General features: G+C 45.9%; 1 protein-coding gene across 4 annotated transcripts; it reads left to right on the plus strand.

Moving 5' to 3' along the window:
- The first annotated feature begins 731 nt into the window (after window positions 1-731).
- On the plus strand, window positions 732-25,466 carry llgl2 (LLGL scribble cell polarity complex component 2). Of its 4 annotated transcripts, none has more exons than XM_034558613.1 (27): window positions 732-1,073; window positions 7,968-8,088; window positions 9,901-9,998; window positions 10,580-10,661; window positions 11,298-11,413; window positions 12,504-12,662; window positions 13,837-13,999; window positions 14,110-14,245; window positions 14,339-14,393; window positions 14,566-14,720; window positions 15,609-15,850; window positions 16,517-16,584; window positions 16,663-16,816; window positions 17,363-17,467; window positions 18,024-18,119; window positions 18,231-18,427; window positions 19,444-19,591; window positions 19,696-19,843; window positions 20,325-20,441; window positions 20,552-20,718; window positions 21,237-21,501; window positions 21,701-21,851; window positions 21,939-21,967; window positions 22,198-22,245; window positions 23,102-23,144; window positions 23,736-23,794; window positions 23,881-25,466. In XM_034558613.1, the coding sequence occupies exons 2-26, from the start codon at window positions 8,014-8,016 to the stop codon at window positions 23,773-23,775; spliced, it is 3,057 nt and encodes a 1,018-aa protein (XP_034414504.1). In that variant the 5' UTR covers window positions 732-1,073; window positions 7,968-8,013; the 3' UTR covers window positions 23,776-23,794; window positions 23,881-25,466. The 4 variants fall into 4 exon arrangements, with proteins under 4 accessions (XP_034414504.1, XP_034414507.1, XP_034414508.1 ...); XM_034558616.1 differs by having other exon boundaries at window positions 15,609-15,820; XM_034558615.1 differs by lacking the exon at window positions 732-1,073 and adding an exon at window positions 1,888-1,975.

Raw genomic sequence — 25,466 nt, forward strand, 5'->3', positions numbered from 1 at the left:
CTCATTGTCTGTGTTGTGACAGATTTACCCATAGTGCAATGTGTTCTTGTAAATATGGGTTTCAGATGTTTTTGTAGTATTATAACCGCATTTCCTGCTTACGTGTAAATATAGCGAATATGTTATAAGCAACTGCTATTGTTGCTTGTAAATGCAATAAAAGTAATTGCAGCCAGGTTGCTGCTTTAAAATGTGGTCCAACGCTTAGGTTAGACAACCCATCAAAGTGATAACTCACACCTCTCTATTCTGCATTTTAGTTAAGAGTAAGGCAATTGTATAACAGAACAATTGTTGCTTATATAAAGAATTTGCCAATAAAAATAAACATCAATGAACATTTTTCGTCCATATTCTAAATGAATAGTCTCCGTTATAATTAAATTATGTAATCACCTCTGAATTTTAACAAACATAAATCAACATTTGTTAACTTCCAACAACCATATTCACAGTAGATGAGGTCAAAGCTTTGTGGGAGCTGTTGTTGGGGAATTATTATCCAAATCATTGTTGTTTCATCCAAACAGAAGTAGATTCTCATTTTGCTACGAATATGGACAGTGTCCTGTCTCAAGAAAGATGATGAAAGAAGCTCTTAGTGGAAAAACTCAGGGGAAAAACTTCAGTGACCTCTGAAATGTTTTGGAACAGAAGCAAACGCGGAAGTGGGCAGGGATGGGCGGGTTTTGGGCGCTCGGAGGGAGTTTAACCAGGTGCACTTGAATGCATCACAAGGGAGGAGTTAGCAAAACAGTGAAGTTTAGCCTAGCAGGAAACACCGAGGTTACCACCGCGGCAGTGGAAAAAGAAGGAGCTCCAGTCCCAGCTCCAGTCCCCGTCTGAGTTTCGAACCGGAGCTCAGTTGTGATATCCTTCAGCGAAATACACTGTCGCTTGGATTCTGGGAGTCACGTTGCTCGCTTACAGTCGGGTCACATTTTTTCCTCCCCACCGACTTTTTGAGGGATAGAGCTTTAGCCAACTAAATCACCCGACACTGGCCGGGGTGGACTCTTATCCAGTGGCTGAGAACCGTACACACCATCTGAGCAACGGCTGTTTGGAACCAGGTGGGTTGGTTAGCTCGTGCCAACAGGTGTTTGCTTGAGAGCCACTGGGGCTAACTAACAATTGAACTGACGTTACCGTGTATTCAGCACATCCACCGGGGTTTCTGTCCGGCGCCTGAACGGCTCCAACTTGAGCTAACTATAAGTTGCTAGGTTAGCCAGACATCAGTCTCCCCCATTGCCGACTGACTGGCTAGCTGGCTAACAACTATTATTCCACCCCTGAATCAAAAAGGCTGAACGCGAGTAAATTCAGATTATGTGCACCGGCTAATTTGCACATTTCGCAGCCGTAGAGTGCTACGTTGCTCGCTACATGCATGCTCATATTACGCGTTGAACTTTCAGGTATTAGTTAAAGTTGACGTTGCCTGACGTTTACCATCTCTCACACGCCCGTATTCCACCGGGAACACGTTACGTGTAGTCAAACTATAAGTTGTTACAGCCTGTGTTGTGCTTCAGTGGTTTGCTTGATGTATTTCGGCCATGCCGAATGTACCAAATTGTGTAAATTACTTTTTTGGGGCGGGGTGGCAGATGTTCTATGGAAAAGAGGCTTTCTATAACGACACCTACATTAAATCAGCATTTCCTTGTATGACTATTGGTACGGATGCGTTTTTTTGGTTTTTCATGGCTTGCCAACCATTGCCATAGATTGTTGTTCGCTAAACTTCCTGCAAACCACGCGTCAAGGGGGAAACTACGAGCTAAAGTAGGCGTTAGCGCACACCTGGGCACAACGGCTGCAACTTGGAAGTCGTTGATTTGGCAAAAAGGATGCGTCTCCGGGGACGTTCCTGACTATGATCAAGAACTAGAGGAGTAGCTTTTACCCACGTTGCCAGTTGTACCTGAGAAACCGCGTTGTTTCCCCGCTGACCTCGCTGTCCAACCAGGTGAGTGAGTGGTAGTTTTGGGGAGATGGAGGTATACGGAAACGTATAACCTCGCGCAAGGCGTGTCTCCCCGGCAGGTATGTCAGTAAGCGCCCTTTGAGTCAACGGTCTGGTTTCTATCATGAGTAATTGTTTGGGGAGGGGGGGTGTGTGTGGGATCAAGAGGCGTTTCACCGGTTTGCCGAGTTTCGGGGCAATTCGCAGTAAAACCGACGTGTAGAATCAAAACACGAGCTCGGCAGAAGCGAACTCTCAATCGGCTCATTTGTTGTTACGAAGCGGTGATGCGTTTGTGTCCTCCTGGGTCCAACCGCACATGACACCTACAGTCCTGCTGTCTCTTTAAACCCTAGTATGTAGTACAGTTCACTTTGACGGGCCGAAGTTGCACACAGAGTCCCCACAATCAGGACAGAATACCACTCGAAGGACAAAGGTTGTGTCCTTGCAACTCCACCTGCATCGGCACAAAACTAGCCCAAACAAAAAGCCTTTGTTCTCAGTGGCTGTTACACCTGCACGCTAAAGTCCACCTGCAGCCACTATGGAGGCCAAATAAAAAGGCCGCTCCCAAATCGGTGTGTTTTAGAGTAGGCTTGAGCAAAAGCAAGAGTAATTGTTTTGTTGCTCAAATGATGCCAATATACATGCATGAAACCATTTGAAGGTGAAAGTAAATGTGTCTAACCTCACACCGGTGAGATGTACCGTCACTGAGGCTTGTGAACTTCAGACGGAGAGCTTTGGCTCGAGACAGTCACGCTGTGTTTGGCGCTGTTAACCCAGTTCCCCGTTTGCACCTCTCCCAATGTGCAACAGATTATCTGGCAGCAAAACAAGCCTGTTTCTTATTTTTTTTCTGTCGCTTGCTAATGGGATTGGGCAGGAAGTAGAAATGCTGCAGAATGTTGCCCTCGCTCCATCTCGTAAGGGCCAATGTGCCAGGACAATTATGTTAAATATAAATACGCAGAGGTAGGACTGAATCATTTGAGGGTAATGTCTCATTGGGATTCGACTTTCCAGCAAATTTCTATAAGCTGCAGTAATAAGTGGGCAAATATTTGACAGCTTCTTAAATGTGAGGATTTTTTTTTGACAAATTTCTTTGTATTGTGTAAAATAGATTATGACAAGTTTTTGTTTTTTGTAAACAGGTTTGATACTCTCACTGCTAAATATTACCTTGTGGTTTAATTGTATCCAAGACGACACAGACACGTTCAGTCACCAGTAAACCGGGACACTACCGATCCGTAACACCAGTGCTCTGACACGCCCCCTCATCGTCGGTCCTTATCCCACTGTTTTTAGACCTGCCATGTGTGCCGTGTCTTGTGTTGTCATTCCCATTATTCCTCTTGCAATTTACCGGGATGCATTAAAGCTGGAAGTTATATATTTGCCTACGTGGAAATGTAGTCTTGGTGAAGGCAGGCATGGGAACTCGGCAGGTGGGTGGGTACCTTTTTTTAAAAAAAAATCCTCTGTATGCTAAATCCCTGCCATGAGTGAATTGCCGTTATCCCACTGACAGTGACAATCTGAGTGTGTAAACGTTGTCCCCCCTCCTGTGTCCTCCTGGTTCTGATTACAGGAAAGGGGTCGGTGAGTTGGTGGGAGATATGATATCCTACCAGCCACGCCCGAAACTGACAAGATCTTGTGCCTGCTTTGTTAGGGACAGTGTGGAGGGAAGCCTTTCTTGTAATGTTCACCGGACTCGCCGCATTCCTCTCTGCTGCACGGCCAAAGCAACTTCCAATTCTCGCTCACTCGAGACGTCAGAACCGTGTACTTTCACTCTTATAGTGTGTGTGTGTGTGTGTGTGTGTGTGTGTGTGTGTGTGTGTTGTGATTAGACCATGTGTGCAAGCCAGTTCTCCCTCCAGCAGCTGTCAAACCGGTTCTGCTCCACCTGTAGGTGTGTGAATATGGTTTCTTCTCTCGCTCCATTTTAACACACCATGAATACGAATGAAGTGTTTATGCTTTGACACTTGGAAGTGGCGTATTTATCTTTGCACCTATTTTTAATTAATTGTTTTGTTGCACACTCTTGCAGCAAATTCCAGCACAGCTGCTGATTGCGCTCCGTAAGAAGAATGTTTTGGATTACCAGGCATTTCCTCCGAGTGGCTGTGCGAGCCATGTCGTTGACAGACGCGGTCCATGCTTTAGCTCTGCTGGTCGAGCCGCCTCCTCTTGGGGTTTGTTATTGTCGTGTTCAGGCATGTTTATGCACCTTTCTTTTTCTTTTTTCCTCCGTCGACTCCCTTCTCAACTTAGATGGTGCGGTTGATATGGTGGGAATTTGATGACATCACTGAACTGAAAGATAGCACAGTTTACCCGAGGGACAATTTGGATGGTGTATTGCACGGCGGAGTTGCCGCATTCAAAGCAGGCGGAGCTGCTGAATGTGGCCTGTGTGAGAAGAGTCAATACGCCAGTTTAATGTGCTATCAAAGGTAAATACTGTGCGTCACCTCATCCTGCTGAGAGATGAGCTCACCGCAGATCAAACAGCGTGGTGACGGGTCGCCGTCATTTGTCTGTCTCAAAACCAGTTAATTGGCCCCCCTTTGCTGCCGAGTGGAATTCCTGGGAAAATCCATAACTGACAGCAGAGCGAGGCCACGTCACTGTACTCTGAAACTGAAACTCGCTCTTTCTGAGTGTCACTTCTGACCTGCCATTGTTCTTTTGATTAACCTAAAACCGTTGGGTGCTTCCCTGTCGCAATAACAACCTTGGCCACAGTCTTGTCAATGTAAAGTAACGTCTGTGTCAAACAGACTGTTTACCTCCAATAATCGGGCAAGCCTTTGTTTCTGAGTATTGATACGTGTAAAATATATATCTTTTTTTAATTTCAAGATGTGTGCGTGTATTTAAGAAGTGGTGGTAGTTATCGTGACGTCACCCGTTAAGTTCAGTTTTGAAGCCAATGAACGGAAGTTGCCATATTTGGACGTCGTATACGTCTTTGGTATGCGACCTGTCAATGACAGTAAGCCCGCCCTAAAGCATTGTTCACTTTATGGTCGATTTGACTCTAAATGGACCATTTACTAAATGAACATCATACTTCTATACAACCGGAGGAGTCAACCCCCTGCTGGTCAGTAAAGAGTGCCAGTTTGAAGACACTTCCACATGGGTTTCACCCGCCTGATTGTGATCAAGTGCATCGTGGTTTAAAAGGACAATCGTGTGTTGCATGTTCAGTGGACTCTTATAGGCCACAGCCGACTAAGAGACGCTCAGAGGGCAGAGGAGGAAGTTAATCTAGCTGTCTGACCTGACAGCCTTAAACATCACTGTTCACATAATTGTGCCGTTCGTTCCCAGCCGTGGCCTTTTTGATAAGTAGCTGGTGCAGAAATAACACCCGGGTGCTTTTTTAATGAACGGGCAATTTGTGCTCTAATGTCTGTCAGGTTACTTGAAAGGCCGCAATTAATCTGAGTGACCGGGGTATTAGGACGTCTGACGACTGCAGGGGAACTAGGAACTAACTCGTAACTGACATGTAGCGTGTGCCGGTTGGCTTTTAATTTTTTTCTTCTTCCCAGAGCTGTTTTACATCTCCGCATATGTACGCGTTGCATTGCTACTCCTGGTTTTCCATCAGCAGATTCCTCTCTTAGTCCCTTTTAGACTCAGTGTTTGTGAAGCGGACCTCCCACCCTGCCGTTGTCAGCAGAGCTTATGGCTTTGAGCTCCCTCTTTTCTGCTCCGCTGCCTCTCCTGGGACCGTCTCTCACCCACACACCCACACTTACTGTGTCTACAAGGACTACAAGCTTGTAACCCGCTGCAACAACAAGCACGTTATTTGTTGATCAACCTCCAGGCGCGTACTGTGAGGGTTGAGGGTTGTAATTGGCTGCTCAGTTGTTGCAGTCTGCGCAGTTTAAAATGACCCTTTTTAAAAGTTTGTTTTGACCCCCTGTGCCAATTTGGTCAAAAAAAGATTGCATTGTTGATTATTCCATAAATTAGCTCCGTGACAAGACATTTACCCGTTCTGTTCATCTAAAGAAAGTTCAGCAAGGTCGGTCGGTCTCCTTTGCAGATCCCAACGAACCCTTCATTTGATCTACTTGACACTCGGAGGGTGTATCGCTGAGAAATAGTGGTGTAACGGACCCCTGGTGATCACGGTTTGCACGCATGTGAACTGCGGATTATTGGCACAGTTTAACGTTAACCATCACTGTGTGAAATATAGTTTTACTGGCGATCGTTATCCGCCAATATTCAGTCAAATATGTCAACGGGACATCATGCAGGTTCTGTGATGGGTAAATCACAGAAGGTAAATAACGTAGTTATCGTGATGTGTCATCGCCTAAATGTAGTTTTGGTGAGAAACTTAAATGTATCCAGTTGTTTAAAGGAGATGTTTTCACAACATAAATAAATATTGGAGATGGATTATGTCTTGTTTCCACTAAACTCTAAACGGATTATAATGTCTCATTAAAAATACTGACAAGTAATGACAAGATTTGTTTTAATCCATAACATTACAATCTTATTTATTTGAAATACTATAAATTACTCTACCAAAGTAAAAGGATAACATTTTGATTTAAATTCGACTTGACTACACAGACCAAATGCTCCTTACTGTTACTTCACTAACAGACGACTCTCTCTCTGGTTGAGGAAGTCAATCTGCTCTAATCCCAGTTGGGGTCAGTGAACCAGCCCCGCCGTATCCAGAGTAGCGTCACCCTTTTTTTCTTTTTTGCCTTTGCGGAAGCCAGAGTGGGAAACGTGTGACGCAACCCAAAGCAGTGAGTCAAGGCCGCACCGCTGATATGAGGGTTACACCAGAACTATGTCTCGGTTTGGGCCGAGGCGAATGAGCGGGCTCGGATGGAAAACTGACTCATGGCTCGGGGCCTTTTTGTCACAGACTTGTGCCGCTGCGGATCAAATGTCCGACCGCAAGTTCTGAGTTCCCTCTCCTCCGCCAAGCTGTATTCTTTAAAACAGTTTTGAGAGTCTGAGAATGAAGAAGACGGCGCTCTGTGGTTGACCCTCCCCCCCGCGGCATGCCGTCGTTCTGTCTGTCTTTGGCCCCCGGTAAATGTTCTCTGGTGCAACACTCTGGTCAGTGCTTTGGTGGACTTCCCATGTGATGCTTTACAAAAAGGATGATATATGCTTTGTTTTCCTACTTCCTCCTTTCCTTTCCTCCTTTTTCTGAAGGGGCCTCTATGAAGTCCGCCTTTTGTGTGCTCGCAGGTGTTTTCATCAGCCGCCGAGTTCTCCTAAGAACTGTGTTCTTAGGGTGTGTGTGTGTGTGTGGTGGCCAAACAATAGTTCCTTAGTTCTGACCTCTGGCTCTTTATCTTTGTGTGTGTGTGTGTGTGTGTTCACTCCACCTCTAGAATTCCATTTTCTCATTTTAATTTTTTCAGCCACCCATGGCTCCATAGATTCCAGGGCCAAATTACTTATAAAAGATATCAGATAAGATGTATAGCAGAACTGTTTGATTACCTTGTTTGATGCATACAATCATCCTAGCGAGTTAATCTTATGCTAATCTAATTTGTCATTTTGAAATTCCACAACAGAATGTATTGGTATTGTCTGAGGGACACTCTGAGGGGTCTGCCATCATTTTGAAGAAGGTGGTGTACTGTTTTTAGTTTATTTTCGTCAGACCGGTCTTTGGTAATTATTACTCCGCCTGGAGAGGTAATGTGTTTGTTCGTGAGTGTGCACCTTAGTGTCTGTCCACAGCTCATCTCTCCATCCGCTGCAGCAGACTGCATCATGATCTCTGGTGGCCAGTTGTGGCTGCATGCTCTCGTGGTTGTGGTGACTCACACATTGTCAGGACACCTTTTACACAGCCGAGCGTGCATACCATTTTAAGTACCTAGATTTAACTCTGAAGACCAAATGGGACTGCACTTAATCTGTGTCACGTACAGGCAGAAATAAACCTCCTCTTTCCTCCCTGCAGCGTGTCCCAGTGGGCCCCTCAGGCTCCCCGCTGGTGCTGAGTCAGCATGAAGAGGTTCAGGCGTCACGGCCAGGAGTCCCAGAGGGATCGACTCAAACAGGAGCTCTTCCAGTTCAACAAGGCGAGTAACAGTAACTTTGTTTGTTTAGCGTCTTCTAAAAACCGACTTTGTAAAGTTTAAACCGACGAAGCGCAGCAGTCAGGCCCAATAAAAGCAAGATGGCTAAGGTAGTTCAACCCTGATAAAAGCAATCGATGCAATGAGAACAACAAATGTAATAGTTAGATATGGATGAAATGGAGCAGTAAAAAGACGATAATCACATAAGTTGGTCTGCAAAAAAAAGGTTATGAGAAGTGATTTTAAAAGAGATTACTGACTCTGCGAGCCTCACCTCCTCAGGCAGGTTGCGCCAAGGCCGAGGGGCAAAAACGGTGGCCTTCAGTTTTGAGCCTTGAATTTTGGAGCAGCCATAAGGCCCCCCCTACCTTTTTGGAGCTATACCTCGGGGCCCAGACAGGCTTTCAAAGTGAGTCAGTAAAATCTTAAAATCAATTTCTAAAACAAGCAGGGAGCCAGTGGAGTGGATCGGGGCGACCGTAACGTCGTCTGTTCAAACCAGTGAGACGTAATACTGACTGGACACATGGCAGCAGCAGACTCACCCCAACTCGTTATCTTTTCATGAAACATTTTTTTTTTACTAAAGAATGTTTTTCATTAAGCTAAACAACCAAAAAATTGCCTCCTAGTGTTGGCACACTTTCCCCTGAGCTGTGTCGCTGTGTTTGGTGCAGGGACGCTAATTTTGGGTAAGCACCGAAGTTAGCGGCAACTTTGGTCGAGGCTCACTGAAGGTGCACTGACCGTCTTTTTTTTTAATTTACTTCTTTTTTTAAGGTGTACAAGCCTCTTCTCCGAGTTTTGCTCATTAAAAAATAAACAAATCATTATGACGGCATTGATCGGTCTTATTTTTTATTATTATTATTATTATTAACATCCCTAGTTTGGTGCTTTATCAGCGTCCAAACGCCAAATGTTACCTGTTCACTGTCATTTTATGTTTACATCTACCTGCTAAATAAACATGGAAAAGATTTTGGGCACATGAGCTTATTTCTTACTTTCTGAGCGATATTCATTTGAATGATGATTGACAAACGTATGTTGAAGAAAAAACAACAACGTAACAAACATGCCAAACGCAAACCATTTGTATTAGTTTATCTTCTGTACAGTCACTCGTCAACCAGATGAAAGGCGAATGACTCATGAATTCAAGGGCCATGTATAAATAATGCATAATTTCCCGGACATACACTTATTGAAAAAAGCAGAACATGTGATATAGACGTCACATGCAGGTGACGCATACGTAAGACTGAGCAAACGCACAGTTTGAGAGCATTATGGGATGTCACATCTATTCATGAAGCTTATTTTGTGCGCTTGTTTTATTATTTATCCGCACTGGAGGAATTTTTTACTTCCGTACTTTTCATTCTGTCTTTTATTGTGGAGTGCTTTGCAAAGTCAGAGTTGGACTGCTTCCAACTGGATCATAGAGTGACTTAAATGACGCCTGCTGTTGTTTATTTAGTACATGTGATGAATACATTTAATATATTACGATACTGTTATGCAGATCTAAAGCAGGAACCTCTCTTAGAATAACAAACTCACCACCTCATGATTCAATCAAGAGTAAAACACGTTTTCTATGCAACCCGAGCAAAGGAATTAGCATGCCAGCAAAAAAAAGAAGCTTGAATAAATAAAAAACGTTCTATTTCATGCTGTTATCTGCAGGGTGTTTCCCCCCCGCAGTCTCTCTATCCTGTCCTGCCATTGTCTCAGCCCGGTCTCACTGTAACCCCCCCCCCCCCCCCTTTCACCCTGCCCTGTCTGTCCACTCTCTCTCCTCTTCAGACAGTGGAGCATGGATTCCCCCACCAGCCCAGCGCTCTGGGTTACAGTCCCTCCCTGCAGCTGCTGGCCATCGGCACCCGCTCCGGGGCCATCAAACTGTATCCTTCCATCTGTGAGTGAGGGAGAGAATAACTAGTTTCCGGGGAGGAATCTGTCGTGTTTGAACTTGAGGCAGGTTCTGCGCTAATGAACATCTGTGACGCCGCTAAGTCCTCGTCTGCAGTTCACATGGGGACGTGGTTCAGGTGCTTCTCACTTTTCCCACGCTGCAGATCAACAGCGCCCCGGCGGAGTCCTGTGTCACCCTGTCGCACAATTCTTCTCATTGACAGCGCCGCGGAGCCAGTCGGTGCAGTCTCCCCGTTGAGACACACACACACACACACACACACACACACTCTCTCTCTTGTGCTCTCTCTGGTTTGGATGCCTTCTCTCATTAGGGTGATCCAGTTCACACAATGCAGCAGATTGTTCCCGGATGGAAAACTGCAAGAGGGCGGATGCTTCACACTGACGCCGAGAATTTTTAATTTAGCACCGTTAAAGTTCAGATTTTAAAAAAAAAATAGTGTTGTACACCTATTTCACAATGTTTGCCAAACAATGTCCACAAATCAATTTCTTTGTAATTGAATATCAAAGTTCAGTCATCGGTGTGTCCTTCACCAGCGATCAGATACGGAGCTCCTGGTGTCGAGTTCATGGGCCTCCATGATGAGAATGCTGCCGTGACACAAGTGCACTTCCTCCCCCACCAGGTACGGTCGAAGCACATTAACCAGTGGTAGTTCTGCTTTTTAAAGGTACTATGAGGAACTTTTAACCGGTTATGGAACACTCTCAATGTCATATGGATGCCTCCACATAACACGCATTAATAAATGAGACCATCATGGTGCCACCGGGTTTAGATGAAATCACACAGGTTCACCTCCAGACTCGGCTCAGACTCCAGCAGGGCCTCTGACAGAGACTCACCCACCGCAGACCGATCCAGCTTCATTTGAATCAGCTCCGGTAGGAATTGGTACGCTCAGCTGCGGCTCCTCCCCCGGCTCGCCAACACGCTGCTGGCAACGCCGTATTGCCGGGCCTGCCGGTCGTAAAGGGGGTCCACGGGGAACCAGAACCAGGAGTGCTCTGGCCTGACTGTCGAACTCCGCTGCAGTAAAAGTAGAGGCTTTCTAAATGGTCTGGAGCTTGGAGACACAAACGCTTTTGTCCACAGCGACAGCCTAAATTGACAGAATGAAAGTTCCTCGTAGTAGCTTTAAAGTAGTCTGCCTTGGTTTTTTTTTTTAGAGAGGACACGTTTTTTTGGATGGAACTGTATTCCCTGTTGGCCAACAGTAAATGCTTTTTGGACCGTATTGATTGTTGTTGCGTACGTTTAGGTTGAACTGGTGACCCTGCTGGATGACAACAGTCTCCACATGTGGACTTTAAAAGCTCACAAGGGACTCTCTGAACTTCTGGAGATAGGACGCTTCACTCTCACTGGACCACCTGGGTAACGCACACACACACCTTTTTTAGTTTTCAAGAAAACCTTTTTGGGAACCTCTGGATTGTATCTGCATTTCAACCAAAGAGTATTGGCCCCAGTTGTGGTTGCTGTAGTTTAGGGCTGCAACAACGAATCAATAAAATGGATAAAATCCCATTATTAAAAGAGTTGGCAACTAATTTCATTATCGATTCATTGTGTTGCGCGATTATTACGCCATTCAATAAGTCGCGGAGATGTTTGAGTACAAAAAAAAGGTAGAGGAGAGACCCGTAACGTTGTCCTGAAACACATGGCGGAGGCAGAGAAATCAGTATGACATAATGCTGCGTTCACACCAAAAGCGTTGCGAATAGATTCCATGCACAGACGCGCCCAAAGCCGTGTGGCGTTGAGACGCTCCGCCCGTCATCACTGATGTCGTGCCGTTGGTGAATCTAACTGGCTGCTGCTGCTCTAGCAGCGCTGGAAGAGGCAGTCATCCAGATGCAGTCGGTGAAAGCCACCGAGCTGTGAGAGCCTACGGGTGATGTTATGAACCCAGACACGAGGGCTTTAGATGTTCCGACGTTTGTGGGATTTCAAGTATAAAAGCAGAACTAGTGGTTATTTCTTCCGTGGTGGATGGAGGCAATGATAACTGTTTCCACGGAGTAAAGCCACAGAGATAAGCCACGCCCCTATCTGACACGAATAAACCACAAATAGTCCGGAGTAAACTCACGCGAGTAAAGCACTGTCGGTTCTGTTTTTGAATAAAGGATTGGAAATTAATGCTTTTTTATTTTTTTTTTATTTTTATTTTTTTATCCGATTAATCGCAAAAATATTAAAATCGTTAGTTGCAGCCCTACTGTAGTTTGTGCCCCCACCAAAATGTTCCCCGTCCATAGGTAGTACCTGACTGATGATTCTGGGTTCTGGACCTTTGACAAAACAAACAAAAACATAACCTCGGGCTGTGAGGAAATATTATTATTTTAGTTTTTTTGTTTGAGACAATAACCGTCAGCTCAGCTATCGCCTGGCTTTACACAAACTGTCCCTCATTCCCCGGAGCGATCTCACTCTTCTTCTTCCGCCTCCTCCTCAGTGCCCCTCCAAGTGTGACCAGAGTGACCGCAGTGCTGGCTCACTCCTCGGGGGAGCTGCTGCTGCTGGGGACCGAAGGAGGACACGTCTTCATCGTGGAAGTCCCGGGGTTCAGAGAGCTGGAAGAGAGGAACATTAGCCTCGACCAAGTGGCCAGCAGGTCGGCAACAGTTTATATCCGCGGTCGCCCATCACCCTAACAATGAGCCAGGGAGGAGACATGTCTGCACAGCCGTCCTCGGTTAATTTAAATAGTCAACAAGTACTTTGTCCCGCCAACTACAGACCAGATTACATTCACATGAAATGGAGCCGGATGTTTCTGCTCGGTCTAATCTGCCAAGCATGTCGACAAGTAGGAAACCAGCACTGCTGGGACAGGGAAAGTGATTTTATTTTGGATCACGCTATGTGAAATTATTTAAGAATATGTCCTAGAACCACACTATCAATCAAAATGCCACACTCGTGGCACATACTGTCAAACAAATGAGCAATAACTCAAATCACCAAAGGGAAGTGCAACACCGGCGCAACCGGGGGTGCGGACGCTCTCTATTGGGAATACTGTGTAAGCTCTTAGCAGGGTTGGACTTAAGCGTTTAGGGTTTCGGGCCTCTATTGACCCAACCTTGTGGGGGAAAATGTGAGACTTCTTGTCGTTTGTGATCCCTAAATCCATCTTAACTGTAAAAAATTTAATTTAAAAAAAGACACAACTGCCCGTAGAAGCACGTTAAAGGGATAGATTGGGCGTTTTGGAAGAGAGGTTTGCTTACTGTACTTTTCCGTAGTTGGTGTATTTCCCGCAGTAGAGGGAGAAACTGACCGCCGTACCAGCAAAGCAGTGCTGTGGATGTATTTTAGACGAGTACAAATGTTTTAGCGGTTTAAAGCGGTGGGAAACTGCCGTTATCGATGCTCTCTTCAAAGCCACAAGACTCTTTTGACAAAAACAGTCATTGTACCTGCCTGCACACTGGACCTGCTCGCTCCTTCATTTAGTTTGTTTGTTGTGTGACTTTGGGGTTTTTAAAGGGTCAGTTTGGGTTCATTGGTCACACAATAACACATTGGTACACCGTGTTCTGCAAGATGGAATTACCGTTTTTGTCAATAGTGTCCGGTGTCTATGAAGAGAGAATAGACGGATACAAGGGCTTCAGTTTCCCGTCGGTACAAATGAAATATTCTCAATAAATTGCACGCACAGTGATTTCTGTGTCTAGATGCATCAATGTGGTGCACTGCCTCTCCATACCGACGGATCAATAATGAGGTTGGTGTCCCATTCCTCTCCCTGCTGTTCATCCTCTCTGTCCCGTCTCCTCCAGTGTGCCGGACGACTACATCGGCCGCCGGAATCTGGAACACGTAGAAACCTTGCAGGAGAACCCGGTGGACCCGAACCAGGTCGTGATTGGCTACGGACGAGGCCTCATGGTCATATGGAATCTGGAGAAACAACAGGCCATCCAGCACATCCCCGCCACACAGGTAACCGTCATGAGACCTGGGCAGAATACCAGCCAGTCCCGAATAAGCTGTGGTCATAACCATGCAGCTTAATCGTGGTATTTAAAATTATTTCCCCCACGTAACCGTAGCAACTGGAGAGCATGTGGTGGACAGAAGACGGAGGCCACCTTCTCAGTTCGCACAGCGATGGGAGTTACTGTCGATGGATGGCGGGCGGCGAGGATATGAACGAGGAGGAGGAGGAGAAATCCGACATTCCTTATGGTGAGGAGCCCACTGCGTTTTCTTTCCCTTACTGCATGAAATGTTAAGTTTTTTTCTCTGAAGGCTGATTATGATCCGTCTTTTCCGCTGCAGGACATTTCCCCTGCAAGGCCATTTCTAAAATAATTCAGCTACCTACAGAAAAAGGGTGAGTTCACTTTATTCCTATTCCTTAATGTAGTCCTCCCTCAGTGAAAGTCTAACGTCCTCAGCGTTCTAATGCTTAACTTTGTTTACCAGATGTGTTACACAACCTATTGTTACACATTAATCTCTGAGCAAACTTGAACTGAACTTGAACCTATACGTGTGTGTACTAGGCCTCCGTTCCTGCTGTTCAGCGGCGGTATGCCCAGGGCCAGCTACGGGGACAGACACTGCATCACAGTGATCCACAGTAAAACACATGTGGCTCTGGACTTCACCTCCCGGATCATCGACTTCTTCGCCATCAGAGGTGGACCACAGCACACAGGCAAGCGACGCACACACACACACACACACACACACACACACACACACACACACACACACACACACACACACACACACACACACACACACACACACACACACACACACACACACACACACACACACACACACACACACACACACACACACACACACACACACACACACACACACACACACACACACACACACACACACACACACACACACACACACACACACACACACACACACACACACACACACGAAGCCGCTCAGCAAAGCTTGAATTCCGATTTTGTGCAATTCTAGTAGGTGAGCACGAGGATCCAGATTTTCTTTTTTTTTTTCTTCCATTGTATTGCTTCTTTCTCCTCAATTTGGAGGTAAACTGTCACGCGGTGCACCAACATTTATTACAATAACCTCAAGAGTCAATTTTCTGCATTTAATCAGATTCCTCCTCCCTGGAAATGCAATTTTTCTGTCAATCTTGGCATAATCTCCTGTGGACCAAAAAAGTACTCTTATTCTTTGAGCAGTGGTTGATTAAGGATCAACTGACCGACCAATGGGAAGGTCACTGAGCTTAAAGGTCCACTGGGTAGAAGGAGGAGCCACCTAGTGGTGAGGCTGCAAGTTACATCCAGTGGGTCAGGAAGCGGAAACGGATTGGCTCGACCATTCTGGGTTACTGTAAAAACATGGCCAACAAAGACCTTTTTTATGAGAAGCACAATAAAGCTTGATTGTCCACTGTGCTTGGTTGCAGAAAATACAATCTGCTTCCCCATTTCCACCAGCATGCGCTCGTGTGGCCCACTACATGTAAACCAGTCCTCCAGTAATATTGACATGAGCCGACGGCAGTTTGTATTCTAACTGTTACTGCTCTTCTGTCGCTCTGCAGGAGACCCCAGTGCGCTGGTGGTGCTGGTAGAGGAGGAGCTGGTGGTGATTGACCTGCAGACGGAGGGCTGGCCGGTCATTCAGACGCCGTACCTGGTTCCCCTCCACAGCTCCGCCATCACCTGCTCCCACCACGTCTCCGCCATCCCCCTCAAACTGTGGGAGCGGGTCCTCGCCGCCGGAGACCTGCAGAGCAAGCACTACTCCAAAGAGGCACGTCCTGGGCAGAAGTTACCCCTTCAAGTAGAACATTTTTTATTTTATACAAATGTTTTGAACCCCATAAACTGAGTCGTGTGAAGATAAATATTAGGGCGGTCAAGATATTTTCTTCAGTGACAAGTTAAAGAGTTACTTTTGATCTCCTCAATGTCGGCCTTTTAAAAAGGAATGTCTGTCCTCAAAATGTTAAACTTTGACACTTAAGTTCAGTACTTTTTGACCAGAGCAACTGTTTCAGTTTAACAAGGGTGCAATCATTTTCCAGCTTCATTTCCTCTAAGTTCTCTGCATAGTTTGGCTCAGCTCTACGCACAAAAAAAGACCAATCTGGAGCACTCCAACACTGCCTTTTTTAGTTTCGGCCCAGCTCGAGGTGGAACCAAAGGAAAAGAACCAGTTACTGTTGCTAATGGGAGAGCGAGCCGAGTAGAGCCACGCGTGGGGGTAAAGCAGCAAAACGGGGAGTTTTAAACATACCTGCGCCCACAACGTAGTACAACACAAGTTCACCACAATGTAGCGGTGCCTCTGCCACATTCCCCCAGACACACAACCTCCTCCAAAGCTGCTCAGCATTCGCGCTATGCTGCATCCCCAATATGGACACATTCCTTCATCTCTGGTTCAACAAGATGGCATTAAATTGGTATTATTGTTAAACTTTTCATTTCCCCTCTCTCCATGCAGCCTTGGCCAATAACGGGAGGCCAGAACCTGGCCCCCGACCCTCCACAGAGAGACCTGCTGCTCACCGGGTCAGTTCTCAACTCTGGAAATATCTACTGGGGTGTCTCTCTGACAGGCGTAACAATATAGTGTGTGTGTGTGTGTAGGCACGAGGATGGGACGGTGCGGTTCTGGGACGCATCCGGAGTCTGTCTGTGTCCCATGTACAAGTTAAGCACATCTGGAGTGTTCCACACAGACGCCGACCCCAATGACAACATGAACCAAGGCACCGAAGGAGAGTGGCCGCCATTCAGAAAGGTGTGTGTGTGTGTGTGTGTGTGTCCTACAAACAGTTTCTTTGCACCACCTGCTCTTGAAGAAGCTCTAAACTACAGTTTGAGGTCATGAATGAATTGTGACTGAAGCAGGGAAGCTGCTGGCCCCTAAAATTTATTACAGATTCAGCACAGCTGGATGCCAGTTTCAGGGCTCTGCTCCAGTCCATTGTGCGCTAATAAAGGCATTGTGGCATGATGGCAGAAAGTATCAGATTATGGAGTTAAAAAATAGATGATGGATATCTATATTTCTACTAATTGCAGTGATGACAAAAGGCAACAGGTAACATTTATTCTTTAATGCTACTAAAAGTTTCTCAGTGGCTTAAAGCCTAATAAGTTAAACTTTATAAAAAGAATTATAAAATGCTGCGTTACATAAATAGAATTGGAGCAGCCTTAAAACGGCCATCCCATGCTACTTTGACTATGACCACTGTTCCTGTAAGTCTTCTACATTTGATAAGTGTACAACGCAAAGTTGCTGGTGTACCGACCGTTTGTGACCTTTTGTTTTCCCCCCCAGGTCGGCTGTTTTGACCCCTACAGCGATGACCCCCGGCTCGGCGTGCAGAAGATCCACCTCTGCAAATACAGCGGTTATCTAGCGGTGGCTGGCACGGCTGGACAGGTGAGAAGACTTTCGTACCTCGGCTGTTATTACTAAGTGTTGCATTCCTAAAGTCTGAGCATGGTGTCTGGAAGAGGAATAATGAAAACATTGATGCATACACATGAAGCGCTCCCCTAGTTGGAAGGATAATTCTGTTTTATGACAAAAGGAGTCTGTCTTTCATAGTTTTAACCATCATTTCTATCCGCTAATAAAACATCGTACTCGCCAAGCTAGTTGCTGAGGTCTCACGGTGACGCCGCTGTGACATGTACGACCGGGAAGAGCTAAAGCGCTCGGACGATCCAACGGGTTTAAAGGGACAGTGTGTAGGATTCGGTGGAATCTAGTTCTCTCCTGCGGTAACGTGAGCCGCCGTGGGGGAAAATCCTCACTCAGAGGCCATAATCACATTCATTAGGAGCAACGGTTTTGCACCCTGCGGCTCACGTTGCCGCAGTTTCACAAGCGTGTCGGAGGACTACGGTGGCCTTCAGGTTTAATGAAAAGCACTTTTTTTTAAAAACTGCGTCCTGCTCACTCACTGGCGTTTCCACCGCGTTTGTCTCTCCAGATCCTGATGCTGGAGCTGAACGACGAGGCGGCAGAGCATACGGTGGAGGCTAAAGTTGTGGATCTGCTGCAGGGCCAAGAGGGCTTCCGCTGGAAGGTAACGAGCAGGCGGCGTCGACACAGTGCTCGTTGCAGTGCATTACTTTCCCGGTATGTCTCCTTGTATGGGTGTTTGGTTTGGAGTGAAAGTGTTTCTCTTGTCGATCAGGGCCACACTCAGCTGGACGTGCGAGAGGAGCCGGTGCTGTTCCCTCCGGGCTTCCAGCCTTTCACTCTGGTCCAGTGCCAGCCTCCCGCCGTGGTCACCGCCCTCACGCTGCACTCGGAGTGGAAGCTGGTGGCCTTTGGCACCAGCCACGGCTTCGGCCTCTACGACTACCAACAGTGGAACAACGTCCTCGTCAAGTAAGAAAGTGCAGAGGAAGATCTCACGTAGGACGTTTACACCCGCCAGAGAGCCGTGTTTTTAGCAGCCGCACAGCTCCAGGTTTAGTCTCTGCCGGTTGTTGTTGTTGTTGTTAGGTGGTTTGTGGACCTAGTCTTTAGGTCCAGGTTACAGTTTTTTATAATATATAAACCCATATTTTCACGTGCAAAATGACTTGTGAATGTCAAAATACGGCACACGTTAGGGGTTTGGAGGATTAATAAAGTATTACAAATAATATAATATAAATTATATAATAAAGCGTTCCTTCTTCCGAACCCTCGCTCCATACCATACAGTTACCAGTATGTTGAAACCATCATTATTGTGGGTATCATCATCATCATCATCATCATCATCATCATCACATGGTCTTAATGTATTTCTTTTTGTAAAAATTTCCAAAAAGAAAGCACATGAAAATGGACAAGTAACAATAAGGCACTAGATTAAAGGGACATCGATAAATGTCTTAATAAATACTGACTGACAAGGTGTCGGCTGAAGAAAAGCACCTGCCATTCTTGCGTTGCATATTCTGATGGGCAACCCTTTCATGTCGAGGTTAGACTACAGTTCCAAGCATTTGATTCACAATTAGAATCGTGCCACTTTTATGTGTTTGCAAATGGAAAAAAAAGGCTTAAAAATAAGCTGTGGGTAGTCAATGTACTACTAATGTGCTATTTCTATCTAGTTATTCATAATGCTCGTCATCGGTGGGACCCCATCGGTCCGCCAAAGTCGACAGAAACATGAAAGTTCCTCGTAGTGACTTTAAAGTTGCCCTCTTCCCCTAAATTCACATGTGTTCTCTAATCACTGACAACCTCTGAATAGTCAGGAGGCAAAAGAGTTGTGCTTTGTACATTATCCGTTTCAAGAAAATAATTTCCTTTTCGAGCATACATGCAAAAAGCATGTAAGTTTGTTTCGTAATATCAATTTTAGTAAAATGCCTTAATGCGTGACCTCGGTATTCTTTCAATCGTAGGTGCACCTTAAACCCCAGTGACCAGCTGGCCATGGAGGGTCCTCTGTCCCGGGTGAAGAGCATCAAGAAATCCCTCCGACAATCCTTCAGGAGAATCCGGCGCAGCAGGGTCTCGCTAAGGAAACATCACGTCAACAACGCCGCCAAGGTCGGCTCCATACTCTCTGCTCATTTAGCAGTACTGAGCCCGAAAGTGGACCGCCTCCTTTTTAAATCTTTTTATTTCCTTCCCGCCCTCTTCTCTCCGAGTAGCTCCAGGACGCCAACGCTCGTCTGGAGGCTGAGCTGGCGGAGATGGAGCTGGCTCCGGTCCAGAGGAAGATCGAGGCGCGCTCTTCAGACGACTCGTTCACCGGCCTCGTGAGGACCATCTACTTCGCCGACACCTTCCTCTCAGACAGTGAGTCCCACCTCGCCGGCTTTGTTTGTAAACATGAGTTTATGGTCTCAATCTCTAGTTTCAAGTCTTCTTTAATACAGCATGATGTTCTCTTCCATTTAAAAATGTCTTATTCAGTTGTACTTGTAGAGCAGGGTATGCTTTAGGGCGGGGCTTGATTGACAGGTCACTACCAGAGCTGTATACAACGTCTCTACGGCACTCCTTCATTTATGGTAACTTCTGTTTATCGGTTTGCGAAAAAAGCAACACGGCGTCGACCGTAATCCAAAATGGCGATGCCAAAGTTGCCAAACTCGAGGCTTCAAAACGTCATTTTAACGATCATTTTAACGTGTTTTAACGATGGGTAAAGTCACCGTGACTACATCCTCTTCTTGTATACAGTTAATGGTGACACCGAAGCCCATTCATTGACCATATCTCTGTGTATATGCAGCGTACCTCCAGGTTTCTCACACGTCTCCTCATTCTCTTGCAGGTTCACACAACACGCCCTCCCTCTGGGCAGGGACCAATGGCGGCTGCGTGTTTGCATACATGCTCCGCCTTCCTGCTGCGGAGCGCAGAACGGACGAACTAGTCACCGCGCAGCCGGGTGAGAAACCAAAGAGTTTTTTGTGGGTGTGTAGACTGCTTCCTCACCTCTGTCCTCGCGTTGTAACGTTCTCTCCCCCCTCGGTTCCTTTTTCCTCCTCTTGTTTACAGCGAAGGAGATCCAACTCATGCACCGGGCCCCTGTTGTTGGCATAGTGGTGCTGGACGGGCACGGGGCTCCTCTCCCCGAGCCGCTCGAGGTGGCCCACGACCTGGCTCGCTCACCCGACATGCAGGGCTCGCACCACCTCGTGGTCATATCAGAGGAGCAGTTTAAGGTCAGGATCTCTCACACACACACACACACACACACACACACACACACACACACACACACACACACACACACACACACACTAGGTGAGCAAACCGTTATTGTTGACCCACCTCCAATAGGATGCAGGATGTTCAAAATGTTGATTCAATAGCCTCTAGGTCCGATTCCGGAAAAATTAGGTTCACCAGAAACTCCTCCAGCTCAGACTCTAGCAGAGAAAAATGTACTTTTAACAATTAGTTGAGCCACAGAGCTCGCAGCTTGCAGACGAGACAGGTTGCTGTTTGTCAAAATGTTCTAAAATTCTAATTGTTATTATATTCCTTTTTCATAACGGACCTCCCCCTGGCAGCCGTGGGAGATGGTTGTTTGTATGATCCTGTTTAGAGCTGAAATAGAAAGAAATTGCATACATCACAAACGTAAATCTATAAGAAGTTTAGTTTATTAAAAGAAAAACAATGTCTTGCTGCCAAACTAATTAAATGGAGAAACCTGTTCACCGTGTTGCTTGTTCAGGTTTTCACCCTGCCGAAGGTGAGCGCCAAGATGAAGCTGAAGCTGACGGCCGTGGACGGCTCCAGGGTACGGCGGGTGGGCGTGGCCTGGTTCGGCAGCAGCCGGTCGGAGGACTACGGCGAGAGCGGCCTCGTGGTGCTCACCAACCAGGGCGACGTCCACGTGGTGTCGCTGCCGACGGTCAAGATGCAGGTGCACTACCCCTGTGTGCGGCGAGAGGACGTCAGCGGCATCGCCTCCTGTGTCTTCACCAAGCATGGCCAGGGTAAAGATACACGCACACACACACACACACAAATAGTTTGAAGTTTAAACCGGAAATTGTTATGTTCCCTTTAAATATCAACTGGGATTAAAGTAAAACTATTTCATGTATTATGTGGATGTTAGACGAAATACAAAGTGTGTTAGGTTCACATAAAAATGGTCCAAGTCTTGTCTGTGTGCCGCTTGTCCTCCCTCAGGCTTCTACCTGATCTCTCCATCGGAGTTTGAGCGGTTCTCCCTGTCCGCCCGGTACCTGGTGGAGCCTCGCTGTCTGGTGGAGGTTCCCTTTCGTACCGGCTCCGCCACCCAACGTAGGCCGCAGCCCGATGGAGTCTCATCTGCTCATAGGTACAAATCTTTCTGTGTTTCCGTATTTTACTCTGATTTAAAACCCACAATTTCTTCCAGTAGCTCATGACTTTTTTGTCCTTCTAGAATTACCACACAAGACGGCGAGGCTGCAGGTAACGCGTCTGCCCGAGACCTCTAAATGCAAAACCAAAGCTCAGCATCATTCTTACACACGCATGTGCCTCTGGCTGAGGGAACTCCACATGTGGAGTTCTGTTTGCTGTCCTTAAACTGTTGTGCTTGTGCAGAATACTGACGCGTCCTCTTGCCTGCTGCGTGTGTGTGTGTGTGTGTGTGTGTGTGTGTGTGTGTGTGTGTGTGTGTTTGTGTGTGTGTGATACAGAAAGTGCCGCTAGACGTGTTATGGAGCATGCGTTGCTGAATGACGAGAGTGAGTACAGAGAGACGGAACTATGAAGTAGTCCTGTGATCCGGTTTACTGTGTTTGAACCCTGAAGGATGACACTTCCCCATTGAGAGACAGTATATGGTTAAATATGATTTTAATTTACAGAACAGAAGTCGGAACACTGGATGAAGCCAGGCTAAAGATTCTTGTTTCAGTCCAAGGAGCTTTGGATATCTTTATACAGCCATACATCTTTTTTTTTTTTAGGAATAAAAGGTTCTATAAATCAGTTAATGAACAAAGCCCTCGGTGTAAACCTCCAGAATAGAGGAATACAAAGCTACTGAAAACTTCCTTTTTAAAAAAAAGTTGTTTTTGTATTCTTCCATACATTTTGAAGAAAAGAGTTAACTAACAGATATCCCCGTGAAGCCTCCCCAGTTGACTACTTGCCTAAAGACGATTAAGTTTTATATTGCAAGTTTTTTTTTTAATGTTATGTTTTAAATATGCACATGAGGCATTATGTAATGGTAACTTACGGTGTCTTTGTAGAAATACAAAGTAGTAAAAAAAAAAAGCCCCATCAATCTGCATTGTGGATGTTTTCTGTCCCTAAAAGCATTTCTAGATTAACCAGTGCATTAATAACACCAATGTATTGTTCAGCTTTAGTGTTACTGTGCTCTGCCTCTAACTGGTATGCCAGCTTTCTGCTCCCGTCAGACACGCCCACTTCAGCGGGTCGTGAACCTAGGAGCAGTTGTTTCCCAAACCTCATCCCAGCGCATGCTTTGAATAACTGCCCTTTGACCCCGGCAAGCTGTCGGGTCACTGAACCGCTGCTTCCGCGTTGAAGAACGCCGGTTAGTTACGCTCCCGTTTCATTGTCTTGCAGAAGTGCTTCAGGAGATCCAGAAGTCGCTAGAAGGAGAGCAGACGTGAGTATCCATCGCTGATGAAGAGGAGTGATTTTAAATGTAAATTATTGGAATTTTAAATTCAGGTGGCGTTCCCCTTTCATTTAATTCCTCCGCTGTTCTTGTTTTGCTGTCCCCGATTAGCCACAAAAAACAAAACATCAATACAGTTTTCAAAGTATCACGCAAACTAATAATTTGCTAATAAAGCTGGGTCAGGTAACATTGTAGAAACCAGCAAGCGTTGCAACTGTTGTGTGTGTGTGTGTGTGTGTGTGTGTGTGTGTGTGTGTGTGTGTGTGTGTGTGTGTGTGTGTGTGTGTGTGTGTGTGTGTGTGTGTGTGTGTGTGTGTGTGTGTGTGTGTGTGTGTGTGTGTGTGTGTGTGTGTGTGTGTGTGTGTGTGTGTGTGTGTGTGTGTGTGTGTGTGTGTGTGTGTGTGTGTGTGTGTGTGTGTGTGTGTGTGTGTGTGTGTGTGTGTGTGTGTGTGTGTGTGTGTGTGTGTGTGTGTGTGTGTGTGTGTGTGTGTGTGTGTGTGTGTGTGTGTGTGTGTGTGTGTGTGTGTGTGTGTGTGTGTGTTCTTGAAGCTGACGGCTGCTATGTGTTCGCTGCAGGTCGCTCCTGGAGAATAATGTGAAGAACGCTGTTGCTTAAGAGTCTCTGGACGGTTGAGGTGAGACATCATTTCTAACCTTTTGCTTCTGCAAACTGAAACGCGCTCCGACTGATCTTGAATCAGCTGTTGCGTCTCCTCCTCAGAGTGAACTGACACGTATGAAGCGCACCGCAGTCCTGGAGCAGCACTCGCCTCCTGCTCTGCCGACGCAACCACTACTGACCCCACCCCCTCGCCTCAGTGACTGACCTCCCCACTCTCAGCTCCCACGCGGCCCCCCACCCCCTCGTGGAGAGACGGTGAAAGGCTCACTTACAGTGCAGACATCGGGGAGGGGGCGGGACAGTCACCACCTGTGCCTAAAGACTGTACGCAAGCGATCACAGCGCGGTCACCGCCATTCTAACCCCTCCAGCCACATGAAGCGCACTCCTGACAAGTGCCATAATTCATCACACGGAGACCAACGCCAGGATCGAACCAGCGTCTCTGATCTGCCGTAGGAGCCACGCCCCTCTAAAAGAAGCCTTTATCACCAGCAGCCTTTTCCTGTGGCAGCGGCTCTTCCAATCACCTCGCGCTCTGCTGTGCAAGCTCACTGGCCTTCATCTCCCCACATGGACATAGAGCTGGAAGGAGTGTGTGTGTGAATGGGGGGGGAGGGATTTTAATAATGTTGATGAAAATATTTCATAGCTTGAATTTTACGTGATTTGTGCCTAATTTTTTTTTATTTTAAAAAAGCTCCGATTTTAATACTGTGGAAGCCCATTTCTGCTGGGAAGAGAAAAGAAAAAATAACTAATGAGATATTTAGAATTATGATTTATGGATGACTTTTTAAAATCAAAATATTTAGATGGTAAATCAAGTCTGGAGACTCAAAAGTAAAAAATATAATACAACCTAAAAAATAAGATATTACAAATCTCATACTTATACAAACTAAATTTGACTTAGGATCATAATTCATAATTTTCCACTCAAAGTGTTATTTCATCATTTTAACTTTGCATGAATGGTTTTATTTTGTGAATCCTTAAAATCCTTGTTTTTTATTTAATTTTTTGGTGTAAATGAGCTTCCATAGTATTCAGATTAACTATCAAGGGGAACGCTGTCGACAATGCCCCAGAAGTGGAAGAGAAAAAAAAGATTGTTTAACGCATGTCAACTGGTGTGAACGCGTTTTTATGACTTTTCAGTCATAAATGGGTAATAGCATTACAAACTATGGTGTACGTCTGTACACTGCTGACGCAGCCCTCTCCCCTCCCGTCCACTCTCCGTAGTAACCTGCCATAGGTACTTCTCCACTACTGCAGAGCTCACAGTGCTGTACTATTAGTTTTTTGGGGGGGAGGGGGGGGACAGCTTTCTATGGGGTTTGGTTTTAATTGTTTTTTTTATGTAAACCATTTTTATATGCCAGCAATGAATAATGTAATTTAGGAATGTAATTGTAAGCTATTGTAGTGAAATGTTTTTAATATATACAGTATGTATGTGACTCAGTCTGTACCTGTGGGCCTGTTGTAACTGGGGTTGGCTGCTATTTAGATCGTACAAGGAAATATTTTGGTACTGTGTCTCAGAATGCTGGGTGTTTAGCATCAGCCTAGAATATATTTTTGTAGTGAACTGATTAAGAACCCTCTTCTTTTTTTTTTTTTTTTTACACTTCACACTACAGATTTCTTGTGGATAATTATTACATGTTTTGTTTCCC

The sequence above is a fragment of the Cyclopterus lumpus genome, chromosome 19 (genome assembly GCF_009769545.1).
Source record: "Cyclopterus lumpus isolate fCycLum1 chromosome 19, fCycLum1.pri, whole genome shotgun sequence".
Taxonomy (NCBI): Eukaryota; Metazoa; Chordata; class Actinopteri; order Perciformes; family Cyclopteridae; genus Cyclopterus; species Cyclopterus lumpus.